The sequence below is a fragment of the Melozone crissalis genome, unplaced genomic scaffold, assembly GCF_028551555.1.
Source record: "Melozone crissalis strain CALT ecotype California unplaced genomic scaffold, PUWL_Pcris_2 ptg000092l_1, whole genome shotgun sequence".
Classification (NCBI taxonomy): domain Eukaryota; kingdom Metazoa; phylum Chordata; class Aves; order Passeriformes; family Passerellidae; genus Melozone; species Melozone crissalis.
Genome location: NW_026535869.1, coordinates 1,650,379 through 1,669,828, shown reverse-complemented (window position 1 = coordinate 1,669,828; position 19,450 = coordinate 1,650,379). Strand labels below are relative to the sequence as shown.

Genomic DNA, 19,450 nt, shown 5'->3' with positions numbered 1-19,450 from the left:
GACAATGGGCAGGACACAAAAGAGTCACCAAAAAAAAAAAAAAGAAAAAATTCCTTGGTTGACTGGTAAAATCCCTGCATTTTGTGCCCACTGGGAGCAGGGACTGGCACTGCTGCCCCCTCGTCCCCTGGGAGTGGGGAGAGGCAGCTGATGTGGCCAGGCAGGAAATTGGATTTGGTTCATCAATTTTCCTCCTCTTACTCAATAATTGGGAAGCTCCAGATTGTGACAGTTTGGTTGAAATGTTGGGGATCTGATGCACACACACCCTATAAGGTGCCGAAGCTGAGACTTCACTCCCTGGAAATCTGAGTTGTCCTTGTTTGGTTCTTTCTGTGGGGAAGAGCATGGGCTGACAGACCCCTGGGAGAGTTTGTCAGGGGATAAATCTTCTTGTTCATTCCTGAAAAATAAAAAAAAAACAACTCATTTTACTCATTTTTGAGGGGAACAAATCAGCAGAAATGGGAAATAAAGCTGGTTAGGAACTGTTGATAGGAGTGAAGCTCACCTCTTTCCCTTTGAAATCTCTGAAAATGAGATTTATTTTTTTGCCTTTATCTCCCCAGGCTTTGTTGCTCAATGGGTCTTTACCTGAGGATGAGCAGGAAGGATCCTTTGAGCTTTCAGAGCGTGGAGCCTGCCCTGAGGAGCAGCTGGTGAGCACAGCCCTGGACCCACTTTCCCTGCTGCAGCTGCCTCTGGGCCTGCCCTGCCCCTGCTGCACAATAACCACATTAATGCTGATGTTTTGCTTTCAGATCATCATCCGGAGCCGCCTGGACCAGAGCGTGGAGGAAAATCAAGATCTGAAGGTCAGAGGGTGACAGATTGTCCCACTTGATTTTTTTAGAGGAAAACAGGGTGGGGATGAAGCAGGGTGGGCAACAGGATGGATAAAACTGGAAATATTCAGGGTTATAGTTGAGGGATCCAACTCTGGAGGCTTGAGACCGGTTCTGATGCTGGGGAAGTGTTTGATGTTGGCCTGAAGGACAGATCTGGGGGACTGGGAAATCATTATTTTCCTCAGGACTTTAATAACAGAGCTCAGCTCTTTGTCATGTTTGTAACTCATTAAAGTGTCTCAGGCTCTAGGATCTGTGGCAAGAGGAGTGATGTGCTTCCTCCTGCAGGGAAAACACCAGCTCTGCTTGGTCCTGAAGGGGTTAACAACACAAGGTGCCGTTTAACCAAATTGTGTTGCATTTGCAGAAGGAGCTGCTGAAATACAAACAAGAAGCTCGGAACCTCCAGGGAATAAAGGTGAGGAAAGGGGCATTGCACCAAAAATGAACAGTAGCGCTGTAGGTGAGTAGGGCCAGCAGACAGCACACACCTCTGAGGAACCTCAGATTGTGGAAGGAGCAGTATTGGGGGATCCTGTGGTTTATTTCTGAATTTTTAGGCAGGTGCAAGGAGCTGGGTTTCCAGTTTTCTGCTCTGTCTGTAAGATTGTGGTCAAATATTCCCCTTTTTCTCTATTTCCCCCTGTTTCTCCTGAACAAAAAGAGGCATAAATTGGTTGGCTGGCTCTTTTATTCCCTTCTCTCTTGGAGTACCCACCCAGCAGCATTGGCCCAGTGAACTCATTCCTGGCAGCACAGGAAAAAGAGCCTGGGGTGTCCCTGTCCTGGCCAGAAACAGCTCAGTTTGTGCCTCTGGAGTGCCAGCACTGCTGATCTCCTCCTGGCAGGGGTATTTTTAGAGCTGCCTGTCAGAAGGGAGCAAACAGCAGTAGCTGTGCAAGGTGCAGCTCTGGGTGAGTGAAAGGTGCAGAATTAGTGCTGACTTTGGCCTCTGCCGAGAGGATTTCACTGCACAACTGGGTCACACTCAGGCCTTAAGGCTCCTTGTGTCCTGGGCTGGTCTTGGCCTCTCTGTGCCCTCGGGGTGAGTGGCTGGGGCAGGAGCCGCGGGGCTCAGCGCCCTCCAGAGCTGTTCTGTCCATCACAGCCAATACTCATCACTTCTGGAGAGGGAAATTCAGGCCGAAGCAGAGAAATCCCTCTGTGCTGGTGGCCAGAGCGTTGGCAGGGAAATCAGTTTTGGCTAAGGGAGAGGCAGGAGGGCTGAGAGCCCCGGGCAGCAGCTCAGGCCTGGGTGGCCACGGGGTGTTGTGGCCCCTGAGCCCCAGGCAGGGGTCCCTGTCCCCCCTGCCCTCCTGCAGAGGTCACCTCTCCCCAGGACGCCCTGCAGCAGAGGCTGCTCCAGCAGGACGCTGCAGTGCTGCAGCTCAAGCAGGAGCTGCTGAGAGCCAGCATGGACAAGGAGGAGCTGCACAACCAGAACGTGAGTCCCTGCTGCTGCTGAGGCTGTTTGGGGGGGTTGGTGGCCCCAGGGGTGGCTGCAGCAGAGATTTCAGGGCCGTGGGATAGTGAGCGAGCAGCCAGAGGTCTCTGCACAGCACAGGCTGCTCACAGGCCAGCTCTGGGGCTGGACATTCCTGGCCTTCACTCCCGCTTCCTGTCCTCCAGGACCTTCAGCTGGGACAGGGAGGGGCTTTCCCTGAGGTTTCCAGTGCTGTTGCATTTGTCCCTCCTCGTTCCCTGGCTCAGCAGGTGGCACCTGCCCTGTGCAGGTCTCTGTCCAAAGGTGCCACCCTAAACAGCAGCTCCCTTGCCCTCTGTAGGTTTCTGCTCACCCTTCAGCACAAGGGGCAGAGGTTTTCACTGGGAATGTCTGCCTCACACCTGGCTGTTACTCCTGCAGGTTGATCTCCAGAGGAAGGTTGAAGAGAGGAACCGGCTCCTGGCAGAGTACAAAGTAATGGAGCCTCTTCCATCGGGGGTTTGGGTGGATCTTCAGTTCTGGGATGGGATTGTTCTTTCCCTGGCACTTGGACAGCCCTGGGGAGGAGCTGTGGGAGCCAGGGGTGTTTGCAGTGAGGTGGGGGGATCAGAATTCTTTGCATTCCCCCCACGGCCTCCTGCAGATCTTTTATTGTTGGGTGTTGGTGGTGGCTGCTGTGTCCAGCGCTTGTGCAGATGAGGGTGGGTGCCCTGTTTGTGTCTGATCCCTGGGGAATCTGTGTGCTCTGGGACAGCTGTGTGACCTCAGCAGCGGCTCTTCAGCCAAGGGGACTTTGGGCAATAAAAACCTGATTGATCTTGTCCAAAAAAAGCTCTGACCCTCAGCTGTGACATCTGGCAAAGCACACCCTGTGCGAGCCACCTGATCCTGGCAGAGGACAGGATTTTCCCTGCCATGGGAAGATGACAGAGCCTCCCTCCTGCCCTGCTGACTCCCTGGCTCCCTGTGTTGCAGAAGGAGCTGTGCCAGAAGGAGCGGCACCTGCAGCAGCAGCAGAGCAAGCTGGATGAGATGCTCAGGCAGCTTTCTGAGGCCAGCTACCAGCAGGTAGGGAGGGCTGGGCTGGGCTGGGAGCTGCTCTGGCTGGCCCATGGGGTGCTGACTCCTCTGCTGCCCCTCCACAGGTGGATTTGGAGCGGGAGCTGGAGCACAAGGAGGCCCTGCTGGCTCACTGCATGAAGAGGGAGGCTGAGGAGGTACGGGAGCCTTGCTCTCCACCTGGGCTGGTGTTTGCCCAGCACCCTGCAGGGTCTGTCTCCAGGAACCCTCCCCTCCATCCCAGAGAGGTCTGGCTCTGCTTTCTCACTGACCAAGGCAGGCAGAGCCCCCAGCACTGAGCACTCTGGCTCAGCCTCTTGCCTCAGAATCCTCAGGGATGACAACAAGAGGCTTTCTCAGCTTCCAGCTTCACCTCTGACCATGCCAGTGGTTAGACCACAGCTCAGTTTACTTCCCCCTTTTCCTGCCGACCCTGGTATTGAGTCTTTCCACCTTTATGTGAAGAATCAGGTCTGTGCTGTGAGCAGGAATTCCCTGCACGCTTTAGGGAGCGTCTTTATCTGGGAGAAGATGGGAGCTTCATCCCTGATGTGGAAAGCTCTCATTCCCTCTCACTTTGAAGTGCATAAATGAGGATTTTTGGGGTGGTCCTGACCCTCACACACCTTCCCCTGCCCAGGTGATGGCTTTCAGCAGTCACAGTGCCCAGAGCAATGGCTTTCTGCAGCCAGCAGGAAAAGGAGCTGCTCCCCCAGCCCACCGAGGGGTAAGTGCCCCTTAGGGCTGCATTCCCAGCCACATATCCTGGAATTTTTCTTTCATTCCGAGAGGTTTCCCCTTGCTGGGGAGGCAGCCCCGGGCTGGGGTGAGCTGTGCTGTTTTGGGCAGACCAGCGACCTGCAGCTGGTGCGGGACGCGCTGCGCAGCCTCAGGAACAGCTTCAGCGGGCACGACCCGCAGCACCACACCATCGACAGCCTGGAGCAGGGCATCTCCAGCCTCATGGAGCGCCTGCACCGCATGGAGACGCACAAGAGGCAGGACAGGAGGGTAAGGGCTCCCCAGGGGACGCAGCTCCTGCCCCTCGCACCCCAGCCTGGCCCTGCCGCGGAGGTGACGCGCTGTTGTTTGGCTTTGTGCGCCAGGTGAGGGGGAAATCGCCAGCAAGCAGAGCAACCAACGAGTGCAGAGACTCCTGGCCCCCCAAATCCAGTAAGTGCCTGGCAGATCCTGCCCTTCCACTGGTGTAGAATCCCCCTGGGAATCCCAAATCCACTGCTCAGTTCCCAGGTGTAGAATCCCCTTGGGAATCCCAAATCCACTGCTCAGTTCCCAGGTGTAGAATCCCCCTGGGAATCCCAAATCCACTGCTCAGGTTCCCAGGTGTAGAATCCCCTTGGGAATCCCAAATCCACTGCTCAGTTCCTGGGTGTAGAATCCCCATGGGAATCTTCCCCTCCAGGATCCTCCCTGGAGCAGAGCTCCTGCAAAGGGAAGGGACTCATGTTTATGGCTGGTTTTCTGTAAAAAAAAAAATAAAATCCACCATCACAGTGCTGCTCTGGGCCTCTTGGGCAGTGCTGCAGCAGGAATAATAAGCATGGCAATCACTGGGAAAAGGGATGTCATCCCAGCGCTCTGCTGCTGTGCACCATCTAGTGGGGACAGAGGAGTGTTCCCTGCTCAGTGTTTACTGCATTTCACATCCACAGAATGAAACACCACATCTCCTTTTTAAACACCCCATTTCTATGTGTGCAAAGTACTTTCTGCATAAAAGGAGCACTGAAAGTGTGGAGTTGAGTTCCTCTGTTTCAGCTCTTGGGGGGAAGCAGGAAACAAGGCAGGAGCTGCGGAGAGAAACACAAATGGGCAAATTAAAATCCACGCACCACCGTCCATCCTGGCCAGCAGGGAAGCGAAGCTGGGGAGGGATAATGATGACAAGGGATGATAATCAGGGAGTTGCTGCCTTGCAGAGCTGCCTCACTCTCAGAGCACGCCCGTGATGAGCACCAGTGCCTGCACCAAAGTGTTGTACTTCACCGACCGCTCCCTCACCCCCTTCATGGTCAGCATACCAAAGAGGTGAGCCTGGCCTTCCTAAGCCTCCTGTGCCCCTAAAACCAGCGCTCTGCTTTCCTGGGCATGCTCCCAGCCAGCACAGGTTTGCTGTGCTTTAACTGGATTTCATGCTGTTGGCTGGGGAAGATTATCTGCAGTGGTCCCTGAGCTTTGTTTTTGTGTTTTGCATTTGCATTTATTTCCCTTGCAGGTTAGGGGAAGTGACTCTGAAGGATTTCAAGGCAGCCATTGATAGGGAAGGAACCCATCGGTACCACTTCAAAGCCCTGGACCCAGAGTTTGGCACAGTGAAGGAGGAGGTAAAAGTGGGACTGGCCTTGGGATCAGTGTCAGCACACAGCCCTGGGGACCATGGTCACCTCACTTTTAAATTCATGAAATAGTGGATGTTCCCCCAAACAAAAGTGTCTGCCTTCCCAGCTGTGGGTTAAGCTCCTGTTGTGCTAAAATATTTTCATCCTCAGCAAAAGCAGCTCCATGGATGTGGCTGTGACTGCCTGGGAGCTGCAGAGCCCCTTGGGCAAAGCCAGCCTGTGACACAGCCCAGGGACACAGCAAAACTCTGGGCTGCAGGTTTAATAAACCCTATTGCAATGGGAGAGCCCGCATTAAGCATACAATCTCTTCCTTTTCTCTGAAGGTTTTTCAGAGAGAACTCTGTGTGTGTGTGGCATCGTTCCCTTTGTGTGCTGCAGTGCAGCCTGTTGTGCTCAGGCTGGTGTGGGTGTGGATTGGATTCATCTCAGGTTGTTGGGACAGTTCTTGCTTCACAAATTGATTAGGGCAGGGGCAAAGGGCCACCCTCTCTGGGGACAGGCAGCAGCAGCAGCTGGAGGTCGTGGTGTGGCTCAGAAAAGGCGTGATTCCTGTCTTTAGTTTACCTTTAATGTCAAAAAAACCAGCCGATGATAACCCTGATATTCATTGGTTAATGAGGCCTGGTCTGTTATTTACCTAAATTGTGAAAATGTGACTCATACCTCAGCCATCACTGCCATGTGTTCCCTGGATTATTTTGGGAAATCTGAGCTAGGGTTTGACTTCATGCCCCTGATGCCACTCACACTGCAGAACCCTGTCTCCAGACCCCAGACATGACTGAAATCCTTTATTTCTTTAATTTTTTTTTTTTTTTGTAGGTGTTCCATGACGACGACATCATTCCTGGCTGGGAGGGGAAAATCGTGGCCTGGGTGGAAGAAGACCACGGGGAGAATTAATGGAGCTTTCAAGCCCTGTTTCTATGGAAACCTGTGACTGTCTGCAGAGCTCAGAGAGTGACCAAGGAGCCCAAGTGCTGGGAGGAGGCCAATTCAAGCTGCCAAAAAAGAGCCTCTGTGCCAGCCACGGGTGGTGCAGGCTGTGTGCATGGACAGCTGGCACCTGAGTGCCCGTGCCCGAGGGCAGCTGCTGTCCTGAGGCTGCAGGGATGGCTCTGTGGGACAGAAACACTCGGCTCAGCCCTGCCAGCAACGTCCTGGAGGCCTTAAGGATGCTTTGCCCCCTTCTCCTCCATCCCTGCACCGTGTGCCGTGGGCTCAGCTGGGCATCTCCTGTGCTGCTGTCACAGAAAACTGCACTGATGGTGAAAATGCGAAGCTTTGCCTTCATGGAGAAGAGGTTGCTGGATTGTGGGAGCTGAAGCTGGACCAGCTGTTGTCCTGCAGGAGCAGAGTGACTCTGTGGACATTGCAGGCTGACAGGACCTGCTCTGGGTGGGGGAAGAGTCCTCTGGAGGATTGATGCATGGTCTGAAACAAAGCTCACCAACCTTTCTCCCAAACTCAGGCTCCCAGCCCTGCTTTCCCCACTTCCCAAAGCTGTTCCCATTTCCGAGCCCCTCGGGGTTTGCTCTGCAGCTCTGGGGACTGTGGGATGTTGGAGCTGTTTGTTTGCTGAAGGATTTCACGGGTGGGGGAGCTGCAATCAGCTGCTCCCTGAGGTCTTTGCACCACTGTCCTTGCTGAGCCTCCTCGCTGCTGTCACCTCCTGTGCACAGGCATCCCCTGCTGCTGTCCCCGCTGCCAGGGCCACCAAGCACTTACCCACACCAGTTCCTGGCTATGCTGAGTCCTGAAGGATCAGGAGAGAACTGCTGGGGGAATAACAAGCCCTACAATCCCCCAAGGGACGGGTTTTCCCTTTGGTTTTGTGGTTTTGTTTCTCTACATTGCCCGTGGGCTTGGGAGGTCAAATGGGCTCTGCTCCTTCCCAGCTCCTGTGGGACTGTCTGTGTGTGCTGTGCATGAGGCTGGGAGAGGGGGCAACCTGGTTTTACTGTTTTATATTAACATGTCCTTTTGTAAACCTGTTCTTGAAATTATTTTGTACCGATTCACATTTGTCTGAGGACTGTGGATTATTTTTATACTAGTGCAAGTGCTCTCTGTATATTTCTGCACGCATTATACTGTGTTTTACTCCTTTCCTGGTGGATGCTGAGATGTTTTGTATCGTCTTCTGTTGACATAACACTGGCCTTGTAATTTTATCTTATTATGGAAATCCAACTGGTTGATACTGGGTTTTATATCAAGGTTCCTACGTGGTTTTGTGCCACATTGGCACAACACAAGCTGCCTCCTGTTCTGGACAATTTGTGTGACTTTCTGCTTACAGACAGCGGGAGGAAAGTTCATCCATGAACAGGTTAATTAACGAGGGAAATACATCCCTTTGGAAAAGAAACAATGATTTTCTTTCTCCCCTGGACACAGTTTCTCTGTTGCATGGTCTCTAGTGAAGAGGGCATGGGCTTGTGATACTGAGATCAATTGTATTTGAACTGCAAACTTCTCACGAGTGTTTCATTCTTTGGGTTTTACTCATCGGTTTTATTCCAGCAACAGCCACACACCCGGGCTGGACTTTCATGGAGCAAATTTAAAAGCTTTTCAAGGTCTGATGTTGGCCAGCCTCGTGTCCTTCTCTCCTATCCAGAGGAGCAGTTTGCTTTGGTGAGGTTTCTCCCCCATCAAAGCAAAAGGTGTCAATTTTAAATGAGTTTTAACAGATGTCAATTTAAAATAACTTGAAGAGATTTTGCTACAAGATCAAGTTGACAAGTATAGGAACAGGAAAGTAACTCTGAGGAAATTGGCAGAAATAAACCAATTGTAAACAGTGAAACAGACAAGCCTGGGATATGGCAGCGAGAGCACACCTCAGAACAAACCCACCCTCGTGGGAAGAACTTGCTTAGCTTGAGGTAGAACTTGGTATGTTTTAGTTTAGGACTGAACGGAGCCCTGACTCTGGGTGTATTTAATGTGTTCTGCCCCATCCACAGCCCCTTCCTTGGCCCAGCCTAAGGGCCGTTCCCGGGGAGTAGAGCCGATCCGCGGCTGTCCCTCTTTCAGGGAGCTGTGCAGAGCCAGAGCGTGCCCCATATCCCATTTTCTGCCGTCTGAGCCCCGTGCAGAGCCAGAACGTGCCCCATATCCCATTTTCTGCCGTCTGAGCCCCGTGCAGAGCCAGAACGTGCCCCATATCCCATTTTCTGCCGTCTGAGCCCCGTGCAGAGCCAGAACGTGCCCCATATCCCATTTTCTGCCGTCTGAGCCCCGTGCAGAGCCAGAACGTGCCCCATATCCCATTTTCTGCTGTCTGAGCCCCGTGCAGAGCCAGAACGTGCCCCATATCCCGTTTTCGGCAGGCTGAGCCCCGTGCAGAGCCAGAACGTGCCCCATATCCCGTTTTCGGCAGGCTGAGCCCCGTGCAGAGCCAGAACGTGCCCCATATCCCGTTTTCGGCAGGCTGAGCCCCGTGCAGAGCCAGAACGTGCCCCATATCCCATTTTCTGCCGTCTGAGCCCCGTGCAGAGCCAGAACGTGCCCCATATCCCGTTTTCGGCAGGCTGAGCCCCGTGCAGAGCCAGAACGTGCCCCATATCCCGTTTTCGGCAGGCTGAGCCCCGTGCAGAGCCAGAACGTGCCCCATATCCCGTTTTCGGCAGGCTGAGCCCCATGCAGAGGCAGAACGTGCCCCATATCCCGTTTTCGGCAGGCTGAGCCCCGTACACTGGCCGCTCCGGGCAGAGCGGCGCCGAGGCGGTGTCTGAGGCGGGGCCTGAGGCGATTCTGAGGCGGTGCCGAGGCTTTGCTGAGGCCGTGCCGAGGCGGTTCCTGAGGCGGTGCTGAGGCGGGCCGGTTCCCGCCCGCCGCCGCTTTACGGCCGCCCCAGTGTCGCGCCGCGCCGCCCGCACGGAGGTCACCGAGCGCCGCCGGCCCCGGTGCGCCCGGCCCAGCCCAGCCCGGCTGCAGCCCAGCCCCAGCCCCAGCATGTGGCGGGTGTTGGCGCGACGCGTGTCCCGGGGCGCGGCCGGGCCGCCCGGCCTGGTGCGGCCCCGCCGAGCGCTCGGGGCCGGGGTCGGGGCCGGGGCTGGCCCGGCCCGGCGCGGCCCGGTCTGGGGCGGCCCCGCGCCTCGCCCGCTGCTGCCGCCACCGGCCTGGCCCCGGCTCGTCCCGCGCCGCTGCTGCAGCCTCCCGGCGCACCAGAAGGTGAGAGTCACCCCCGGAGCCTGCCCCGCCTGTCCCCTGTGTCCCCCTCGCTTTCCCCCTCACTTTCCCCTTCCCTTGCCCCTTCGCTGCCCCCTCGCTTTCCCCTATCGCCCTGCCTCTTCGCTCTCCCCCTCCCTCCTTGGCTTTCCCCTTCCCTTTCCCCCTCGCTTTCCCCCTCGCTTTCCCCGTCCCTGCTCCTTCCCTTTCCCCTCTCCGTTTTCCGTCCCCTCCCCGTGCGGCTCACTTTGCTCACTTTGCCCCGGGGATTGAGTTATGGGATCATCGAGGTTGATAAAGTCCTTTAGGATCAGCGAGCCAGCGCTGCGCTGGAGCCCCCCACCCGCACGGCTCTTGGATGCCCCCGGGGATGGGAATTCTGCCGCCTCTGTGGGTAATCCTGTTCCAACGCTTGGCCGCCCAAACTGGGAGAAAATCGGTGGTTTTTGTGTCTTTGGCACCACTTAGCCTCAAGTCCCTGCGTGGCTGTTGGGTGCTCCCTCCATCACCTCTGTCCTTTATCCCAGCTCCCTGTTGGCCCTTGGCAGACCCGGGCCGAGCCCTGGCTCTCTGTAACCCTTTCTTGGGGGAATCACGGAGTGCTAAGGGGTTGGAATGGACCCTAAAGCCATGTGCAGGGACACCTTCCACTGTCCCAGGTTGCTCCAAGCCCCACCCAGGCTGACCTTGAACACTTCCAGGGATGGGGCAAGCACAGCCTCTGCCCTCAGCACCCACCGTGGCTTTGCCAGGGTCCTTCACCGGCAGCTTGGGGCAGTGCTGGGGATTTGCAGCAGATCTGTGCCCCACATCCAGGCTGAGCTGAGGATTTGTGTCTGTCCCCTGTGTGCTGCCTGGCTGTGACACTGCCCTGTCCCTCACAGGTGGCACTGCCAGCGCTGTCCCCCACGATGCAGATGGGCACCATCGCGCGCTGGGAGAAGAAGGAGGGGGACAAGATCAACGAAGGGGATCTCATAGCAGAGGTATCCTGGGGACCAGGCTGTGCTGAAGGGGATCTATAGCAGAAATATCCTGGGGACAAGATCAATGAAGGGGATCTATAGCGGGGCTATCCTGGGGACAAAGCTGAGCTGAAGGGGATCTCATAGCAGAAATATCCTGGGGACCAGGCTGGGCTGAGGGGGATCTATAGCAGAAATATCCTGGGGACAAGATCAATGAAGGGGATCTATAGCGGGGCTATCCTGGGGACCAGGCTGGGCTGAGGGGGATCTCATAGCAGAAATATCCTGGGGACCAGGCTGGGCTGAGGGGGATCTATAGTAGAAATATCCTGGGGACCAGGCTGGGCTGAGGGGGATCTCATAGGGGATCTCATAGCAGAGCTGTCCTGGGGACCAGGCTGGGCTGAAAGGGATCTATAGCAGAAATATCCTGGGGTTAAGTCTGAGCTGTCTCTCTTGAGCTGCATGTCTGGCCTGGGGGCTGTCCCTGGCTGAATGCAGATTTTGGATCCCAAGGGATGCTGGTGGGAAGGAGTGGCTGTCAGCCTCTCAGAGCTGGTTTGAGGGCACACTTCCCTAGAGCTGCTGCCTCAGAGTGATTTTTCCAGAACTGTGACCCTCCAACAGACTGGGAGGCTCTGGGCTCACCATTTACTGTTCTCTCTCAAAGGTGGAGACAGACAAAGCCACGGTTGGCTTTGAGAGCCTGGAGGAATGTTACCTGGCCAAGATCCTGGTGCCTGAAGGAACAAGGGATGTTCCCATTGGGGCTGTAATATGTATCACAGTAGAAAAGTATGTATTTTCCTAACCCTTGATGTGAATTCCCCCTCTTGGGGCTTCTGGGATGCCTTGAGTGAAGGACAGACCATCACCTGATGGGCTTTGGGGCTCTGTGTGTTCTTCTAGGCCTGAATACATTGATGCCTTCAAAAACTACACCCTGGATTCTGCAGCAGCTGCTGCCCCCGCAGCCTCAGTGCCTCCCCCTCCAGCTGCAGCCCCCTCCCCACCACCTCAGCCTTCTCCTCAGGCCCCTGGCAGCTCTTACCCTCCTCACATGCAGGTAAGAGAGCACTGCTCCTGCTTTAAGGCTTCTTGCACTCTTTTTCTGCCCCAGCATTGCTGCCTGTGGGGCATTTTGTCATAGAAACTGTCTGGAATGGGAATTTATTGACTGTGCCACTTCAGTTGTGGTGTGCTTAGAGCAGGTGTTGGGGGACACCCCAGAAAGCTTTTTTAATGAATTCATTTCAGCATCCCAGCTGCTGGTGGAGGAGAGACTTGTGCCTCCAGAGTTGTTGCTTTGAAAAATGTGCCAAATTTGCATTTTTTGGACAGTTGTGGTGTAAAAATTCCTTGTGCTTAGTGTGAGTAGGCTCTGCTCATATCTCAGAGCAGAACTCCAGCCTGTGGTGCTCTGGTGACCACACCAGAAATGTCCGTGGGTGACCAATAATGAATTGTGTTTGTGGGTAGAACCTTTTTGCTTTGCTTGGGTTTTGAAGTGTATCCACTGATGGAATTGAGCATTTTGTACAGGGGGTTGCTTTGAAAAGGAAAATTTGGAATATTGAACCCTATCCCACAGCCAAAGCATGGGGGAACTGATTTGTGTGAGATGTCACTCAAAGTCAGGCATAAAATAATTAATGGATGGCTTCTCAATGTGTGTTTTGGCTACTAAAGTTGCTTTCTTCCCTCTGATTACCCCCTGTGCCCAGTTGTGTGTCACAGTGACAAAGGGACCAAAGGGACTTGCTGCAGCCTTCCTTGGCCTTGCAGTGATGATTATTGTGATTGATCCATTCCTTGCCCTCTGCTCTCGCTGGCTCTCCTGCTCAGGCCTTGCTAACAGAAGCCAAAGCAGCACAGAGGGACAGAGGAGCCAGACTGGGAGTGCATTAAAGCTGCTTCCTTAGGCTGGCATCATTCTCAGGAGTCCAGGCTGTGCTGCTGAGCCCTGTGGTGAGCAGGGTCTGACTGTGCTGTGCTCTGTGCCTTCCCAGATCACCCTCCCTGCTCTGTCACCCACCATGACAATGGGCACCGTGCAGAGGTGGGAGAAGAAGGTTGGGGAGAAGCTGAGTGAGGGAGATTTGCTGGCTGAGATTGAGACAGATAAAGCCACAATCGGTGAGTGCCCAGCCGGGGTGGGTGAGGTGCCCTTGGCCACAATCGGTGAGTGCCCAGCCGGGGTGGGTGAGGTGCCCTTGGCCACAATCGGTGAGTGCCCAGCCGGGGTGGGTGAGGTGCCCTTGGCCACAATCGGTGAGTGCCCAGCCGGGGTGGGCGAGGTGCCCTTGGCCACAATCGGTGAGTGCCCAGCCGGGGTGGGCGAGGTGCCCTTGGCCACAATCGGTGAGTGCCCAGCCGGGGTGGGTGAGGTGCCCTTGGCCACAATCGGTGAGTGCCCAGCCGGGGTGGGTGAGGTGCCCTTGGCCACAATCGGTGAGTGCCCAGCCGGGGTGGGCGAGGTGCCCTTGGCCACAATTGGTGAGTGCCCAGCCGGGGTGGGCGAGGTGCCCTGGGAGGGTCCTGAGCAGCCTCTGCCAGCTCCTCTGGCTGCTCAGGGGGTGGTGCTGTGGGACAGGTTTTGTTAACATCCCATCCCACTGCAGAGCTCCTAAAAACACTTCTATTATCTCATCAGTCCTTCTTAGCAAGTGCCTGGAGAGGTTCCCTGCTGGAGAGGGTTCTCAGTCTCCAGCAGCAGCAGCACTTGGAGCAGCCCTTCAGCTCCTCAGTGTTGTTTGTTTCTCTCCCCTGCAGGCTTTGAAGTGCAGGAGGAAGGCTACCTGGCAAAGATCTTGGTGCCTGAAGGAACAAGAGATGTGCCCTTAGGAACTCCTCTGTGCATCATTGTGGAGAAGGAGGCTGATATCCCAGCCTTTGCTGACTACCAGGCTGCTGCAGTCACTGACATGAAGGCACCGGCTCCTCCTCCCCCTCCTCCTCCTCCCCAGGTAAGGAGAACTCATGGGCACCACTGAGGAGCCTGACTGAGCTGTTGTTGACAGCGTGAAGCCCAGGCTTCAGCAGGAGTGTTCTGATTTGTGAGTGCGAGGCTGATCCTTGTGCTGAGAAGTGATCACTGATTTGCCCTCCAAGACCTACAGCAGGTTTCATTCATTCTGAATTTTTCCCAGCTTGTTGCTTGTGCCAGTTCTGATTCCTCATCCTTGAAAATGTTCTGTATTTTATTTGGTTTTTTATTCAGCTGACCTCCTTCCCAGCAAGTTTCTGATTTAATTTCTGGGAGCCTTTGTGCACACGAGTCATTATCTCTTGATTGATAATTAGGTGGGCCACTTCTCTTGCCGTGGGTTCCACTGATGGCTTTGATTCTCTGTTAAGGTGATGGCAACTCCTGCAGCTGCTCCTCCTCCTGCCCAGCCTGCTGCTGCTCCTGCTCCTGCAGCCCCCTCAGCAGGGCCACCCCGCAAAGGAGGAAGGGTCCTGGTCAGTCCCCTGGCAAAGAAGTTGGCAGCAGAGAAAGGAATCGACCTTACCCAAGTGAAAGGTACCTTTCCTTTCCACTTCTTTGCTCTCACTGTCAGTTTTCTGTCCCTGTAGAGCCATATCCTCCTGTTCTTCCTGACTGTGCAGCTGTGAACCAGCAGTTGTGTTCAATGATTCTCTCTGTTGAATAAAACTGAATAAAACTTTGCTTTAGAAGCAAAGCCACGCTGGAAATAATCAAAATCCTCTCCCGTTTTCCTTTGTCCCTTTCAGGCACTGGACCAGATGGCAGAATCACCAAAAAAGATGTGGAGTCATTTGTGCCATCAAAGGCTGCACCAGTGGTAGGCTGGAAATCTGTGGGAAGGGATTTTACAGGCATGGAAAGCTCTGTGGAAGGGCAGTTCCTGCATGGAACTGGCATTGCTGGATTCTGTGGGTGGTGGTGACTGTAAGGTTGTGAAATTTAACCTGCCAGAAGCACTGGTGAAGCCTTCTCCCTTTGTTTGTCCCTTTGAAATTCCACTGAGAACAAAAATAGTGTGCTCCCAACCCTTCCTCTGGCTGTTAAATCCTCATGGCTGAGGGCACCCAGTCCCAGCGGGGCCAGATTGTTGGGGACAGGGGGTCAGAAGGAAAGGCAGACCTAGCCAAGCCCAGCCTGTCAGTGCTGCCCCAGAAGTGCTCTGGTGCTGTGCTTTGTGCTGTCCCTGGGCTGATGGAGGTGTTTCCTGTGTGCTGCAGTTCGGGAGAGCCCCCAGCACAGCTCTGCTGTCTGTGCAACAACCAGAGCAGGACTGGCTGGGCTGGAGCTTCACAGCCGCACACCTCAGTGCTGAGCTGCTGAACACTCCGTGCTGCATTTAGTAACCAAACAGAGGGGTTGGAAGGAGCTTGGTGGGCACTGGAGAGGTGGAAATGGCTGCAGCTCTTCCCAAGGGGCAGCCTGGCCTCAGCACTGAGCTCCCTTTGGGCGTTTCTGGGGTGACGCTGGTGTTCCCTGCAGGCTGCAGCTCCGGAGGCAGTTCCTGTGGTGGCAGCAGCACCCGAGGGGACCTTCACAGACATCCCCATCAGCAACATCCGCAGGGTAAGGGCTCAGTGTGTGCCAGGGCTCCGTGTGTGCCAGGGCCGCTGTTCTGCCTGGGAGGGCTCCAGGCTGATCTGTGCTCTTGCTCTGCACACCCCAGGTCATTGCTCAGAGGCTGATGCAGTCCAAACAAACAATACCTCACTACTACCTGTCCATCGATGTCAACATGGGGAAAGTCCTGGTGCTAAGGAAGGAGCTCAATCAGGTGAGTTCTGGCGTCTTGCCTTGGGAAAAAACCATTCTTGTCAGTGCTTTTTGTGGGTCAGTTCTGGACTGTCTGTGATAGAATGAGATTTTCCTCATATCTGCTCCTTCCTGACTTCCCTAAGGGGCTGTTCTGAGCTCTGCTTGGTGGTGATTCATTATTTCAGGTGGAAAATAAAAGGATAGAAAGATTTTTAATAAAAAGAAAGGTAAAAGAAATAGGCAGAATAATAATTCCAAGCTAAGTTTGAGAAAAACTAAACATTAACAAAACCTACGTTCTTAAATTACAAAGGAAATACTTTCACCTTCTAAATTATCCTTGAATTTCAATGCTTACAAGTGGTGTAATTGTTTTCTGATGTTTCCTGTGAACTGCAGTGACTGCCCTTGTTAACTGGGGGGATGTGCAGGGGACAAAGTGACACCTGGGATCTCTTCATTTGCAGGAGGTCTCGGAGAACATTAAGCTTTCTGTCAATGATTTCATCATTAAAGCTTCTGCGTTGGCATGCTTGAAAGTGCCTGAGGCAAATTCTTCATGGATGGACACAGTTATTAGGCAGTAAGTTTATGGCATGGTCACAGCCAGAAACTTCCTTTGTTCATGGCAAAACAGAACTTCTGGGATTTGAGGGAGGGGAAAAATACGATGTGAAGGTGAGAGGTTTTGTTAAAGTGATAAAATCTTCGAGTCTAAGGCTGATGGAAAAGGTGAAATAATTGTCACAAATTGATGTTAATTTTGGGTTGTCTGGCCTGTTTTTATTGTTCCTGTTTGCTGCCTTGCTGGAGGTGTTTCAGCTGCTGTGTGTGTTGCAGGAATCATGTGGTGGACATGAGTGTGGCTGTCAGCACCCCCGCAGGGCTCATCACCCCCATCGTGTTCAACGCCCACATCAAGGGCCTGGCTACCATCAGCAAGGACGTGGCTTCCCTGGCAGCCAGAGCCCGGGAGGGCAAGCTGCAGCCTCACGAATTCCAGGTCAGACACCCCAGGTGGTGTTAAACTCTGCTGCTCTTGACTTGTCTGAAAGGAGCAAAGGCTGGTTTGTGATGTTTGAGCCTTGTTCAGTAGTCACAGAATGTCCTGAGTGGGAAGGACCCACAAGAGTCATGGAATGCAGCCCCTGGCGCTGCACTGACACCCCAAATCCCACCCTGGGCATCCCTGGAGTGCTGTCCAACCCTCCTGGAGCTCTGGCAGCCTCGGGGCTGTGCCCATTCCCTGGGGAGCCTGGGCAGTGCCAGCACCCTGTGTGGGGAAGAGCCTTTCCCTAATCTCCAACTCAGATTCCCCAGCTCTCCCTGGATCCTGTCCCTGCTCACCAAAGAGCCTCCCCTCCTCAGGAAGCTGCAGACTGGAATGAGGTCCCCCCTCTCCTCATGTTCCCACTTTTTGTGAGTTTGCCCCTGAATGTGTTTGTTTTCTTTCAGGGTGGTACTTTCACAATTTCCAATTTAGGAATGTATGGGATTAAGAATTTCTCTGCTATAATCAATCCACCTCAAGCCTGCATCCTGGCAGTGGGTTCCTCAAAAGAAATACTAGTGCCAGCTGATAATGAGAAAGGGTGAGTTTCCATCTGATCCTGGACTCAAACTCTGAAGTCATGCCTAGTTTCCTAACACCTACATTAGATAATAATTTTAAAAACCTTAAAATGTATTGTTGACACAGTGCTTTCAGTACTTGCTTCAGTTTGCACTTCAGGAAATCCTCAAGGATGGATCCTGTATTAATATCCCCTTGCTTGGAGCTAAAATGGTTCTTTTCCTTTGTGTGGGGGCAAGGAGAGCTGAGCTCCCTGCCCTCAGGGGAGCACACAGAGGTGTTCTTAGTGCCTCTGGGAAGTTCCTTCCTTGGTTTTCCTAGAGAAGGAATGAACATGATCTGCTCCCCAGTGCAGCTGGGGGAAACATCTGTCACCAGGCACCAGCTGCTATTCCTGGCTCTCCCAGTAGCTTTCCTGCTCTGTAAGTGGCACTGCCTTGCAGAGGGGTGTGTTAACCCTTTGTTTGTTGTTTTTCTCCCAGCTTTGACGTGGCCAGCGTGATGTCTGTCACCCTGAGCTGTGATCACCGTGTTGTGGATGGAGCAGTTGGAGCACAGTGGCTTGCTGAGTTCAAGAACTTCCTTGAAAAGCCAGTAACCATGCTGCTATAATTTAACCATGCAAAGCAGAATTTTCATGGGTCACACTGTTGTGTTTTAAACAAGCTATTTAGACTTTAGTGTTCAGACTTTGAGAGAGTTCCTTTTTTTATTTAAAAAAATGTATTATATTATCTGGTAATGTTATTTACCAGTCTGTACAGAAAAAAAAGTTTGCAAAAGTGCTTTTCAGAGCAATATTACAGCTACACTGTATTTTTATACAGTTAGTTAACTTGCAAACTCTTCCAAAACAGAGTTAAGCATCCCAGATTTTAAATAAAACAAAATTATCCTGGCATTGTGCCAGCTGCTTCTGAACTCGGGTGCCCAGGGGCTGCACACCAACATTTTCTTTCATGACCTCGGTGTCGTCAGAGCCTGGAGTTTCAAACATCTCTCGCCAGGAGCGCAGGTGCGATGGCCACAGAAGGGACAAGAGGAGGGAACTGCCCCATTCTGGGCTGGGAGGTGGCACAGCAGGGCTGGGGACAGTCTCAGAGGCCAGCACTGCTGTTCCAAAATTCCTGTTTGGAATTTGGCTCTGGCCGGGACCTTCTGAGCTCCCTGAGCACTTTGAGGTGAAGGAGCTCTGCTGGCTGTGGGTCCCAGCTCTGGGGCACCAAACAACATGCTGTGCGTCTCCCATGGACTCTCACTGCCATCTGCTTCTGCTGTGGGACCCCTGCAGCTGCTGTTCCTGTGGCTGAGCTAACCTGGGCTCTGGTGCCATGGAAGTCACTGGTTTGCAGAATGTTCAGCGTGTGTTGGAAGGCAGTGTAGGCAAATCACACACGCTGATAACCCCAGCAGGGGAAGGGAATCATGTGAGGACTGGGGTGTTTGGGATTTTTCATTTCAGGCGTTCTAACACAGGAAGCTCTGACTTTATCCACTGGAATCGCAGACCTTCCCTGGATTGTCCCTGTTGTCCAGCCCCAGTGAAGCTGCAGAATGTGCTCTCCATGTACATATTGTATGTAAGGTGCTTCTCTAGTCTGTTGGACTCGTGTCCAGTTACCCCAGGCATTGTATCCTGCGAGGGCTGCAGTGCTGAACATTCTGAAATTCCACTTTCCACATGGAAATGTTCGTGTAAAAAAAGGACACACGTGCAGTAATGACAGAGTGACCAGGAGAATTAAATAGGGGGGCAGAGTTGGAAAAAAAAGGAAGAAGTTGTTCAGGCTGATCCTGTTATTCTGTATATTGCATTAAGTACTGTCTCCTGTAAAATTCTACATCATTCACTAAAGATACTGAAAGAAAATACTGTGGAAATTAAATATTTTTGTGGGAACTGTTTAGTGTCTGGTTGCTGTGATGCCTTGCTTAAGCGCAAAAAAAAAAAAAAGAGTGCATTAAGATTTTGGATTTTCTTGAATGACCTGAAATACCCTGATTCCAGACTGGCTCTAGTGAACCCATGTTCCATTAAATGTTGGGAATTGACAACTACTAAACCATGTCCCAGTGCTTTTCTCTTCAGCTGTGTGTGGCTTTGCTGCTGTGGCTCAGTGCTCTGCAGCCTCTCACCCTGTTAACCTGAGATTTAATCACAGATCTTTTGCTTTTTGCTGTCTGCAGCTTCCTCTCAGCTCTGCTCACCCGTGGGGCTGTGTGGGACAGGTTGTTCCAGCATTAAATACGTGAAGAGAGCTGCTCTAACCATGGC

At 53.4% G+C, this 19,450-nt stretch overlaps 2 protein-coding genes across 4 annotated transcripts in view; both read left to right on the top strand.

Moving 5' to 3' along the window:
- DIXDC1 (DIX domain containing 1) overlaps window positions 1-7,362 on the top strand; it is a 33,909-nt gene extending 26,547 nt beyond the window's left edge. For all 3 annotated transcript variants that reach the window (XM_054291493.1, XM_054291492.1, XM_054291494.1), the window contains 13 exons: window positions 570-659; window positions 762-815; window positions 1,216-1,266; window positions 2,188-2,292; window positions 2,713-2,766; window positions 3,268-3,360; window positions 3,438-3,509; window positions 3,992-4,078; window positions 4,201-4,362; window positions 4,458-4,524; window positions 5,292-5,400; window positions 5,588-5,696; window positions 6,537-7,362. In XM_054291493.1, the coding sequence (XP_054147468.1) occupies window positions 570-659; window positions 762-815; window positions 1,216-1,266; window positions 2,188-2,292; window positions 2,713-2,766; window positions 3,268-3,360; window positions 3,438-3,509; window positions 3,992-4,078; window positions 4,201-4,362; window positions 4,458-4,524; window positions 5,292-5,400; window positions 5,588-5,696; window positions 6,537-6,617 (1,134 nt within the window). In that variant the 3' untranslated portion in view covers window positions 6,618-7,362. The remainder of the gene's footprint in view (window positions 1-569; window positions 660-761; window positions 816-1,215; window positions 1,267-2,187; window positions 2,293-2,712; window positions 2,767-3,267; window positions 3,361-3,437; window positions 3,510-3,991; window positions 4,079-4,200; window positions 4,363-4,457; window positions 4,525-5,291; window positions 5,401-5,587; window positions 5,697-6,536) is intronic.
- Window positions 7,363-9,677: 2,315 nt separating this feature from the next.
- On the top strand, window positions 9,678-19,450 carry DLAT (dihydrolipoamide S-acetyltransferase). The gene is made up of 14 exons (XM_054291483.1): window positions 9,678-9,896; window positions 10,778-10,879; window positions 11,532-11,656; window positions 11,771-11,927; window positions 12,871-12,997; window positions 13,634-13,827; window positions 14,219-14,384; window positions 14,597-14,667; window positions 15,330-15,413; window positions 15,514-15,621; window positions 16,070-16,185; window positions 16,443-16,605; window positions 17,058-17,194; window positions 17,658-19,450. Exons 1-14 carry the CDS (start codon window positions 9,678-9,680, stop codon window positions 17,785-17,787), a joined length of 1,899 nt encoding a protein of 632 aa, XP_054147458.1. The 3' UTR covers window positions 17,788-19,450.

What these genes read in the sequence shown, in the direction of transcription:
- DLAT (XM_054291483.1), top strand. Translation starts at nt 9,678, where the DNA reads ATGTGGCGGGTGTTGGCGCGACGCGTGTCCCGGGGCGCGGCCGGGCCG. An exon ending in ATATGTATCACAGTAGAAAA is followed by an intron (nt 11,657 to 11,770) that starts GTATGTATTTTC and finishes GTGTTCTTCTAG; the next exon opens with GCCTGAATACATTGATGCCT. An exon ending in ATGGACACAGTTATTAGGCA is followed by an intron (nt 16,186 to 16,442) that starts GTAAGTTTATGG and finishes TGTGTGTTGCAG; the next exon opens with GAATCATGTGGTGGACATGA.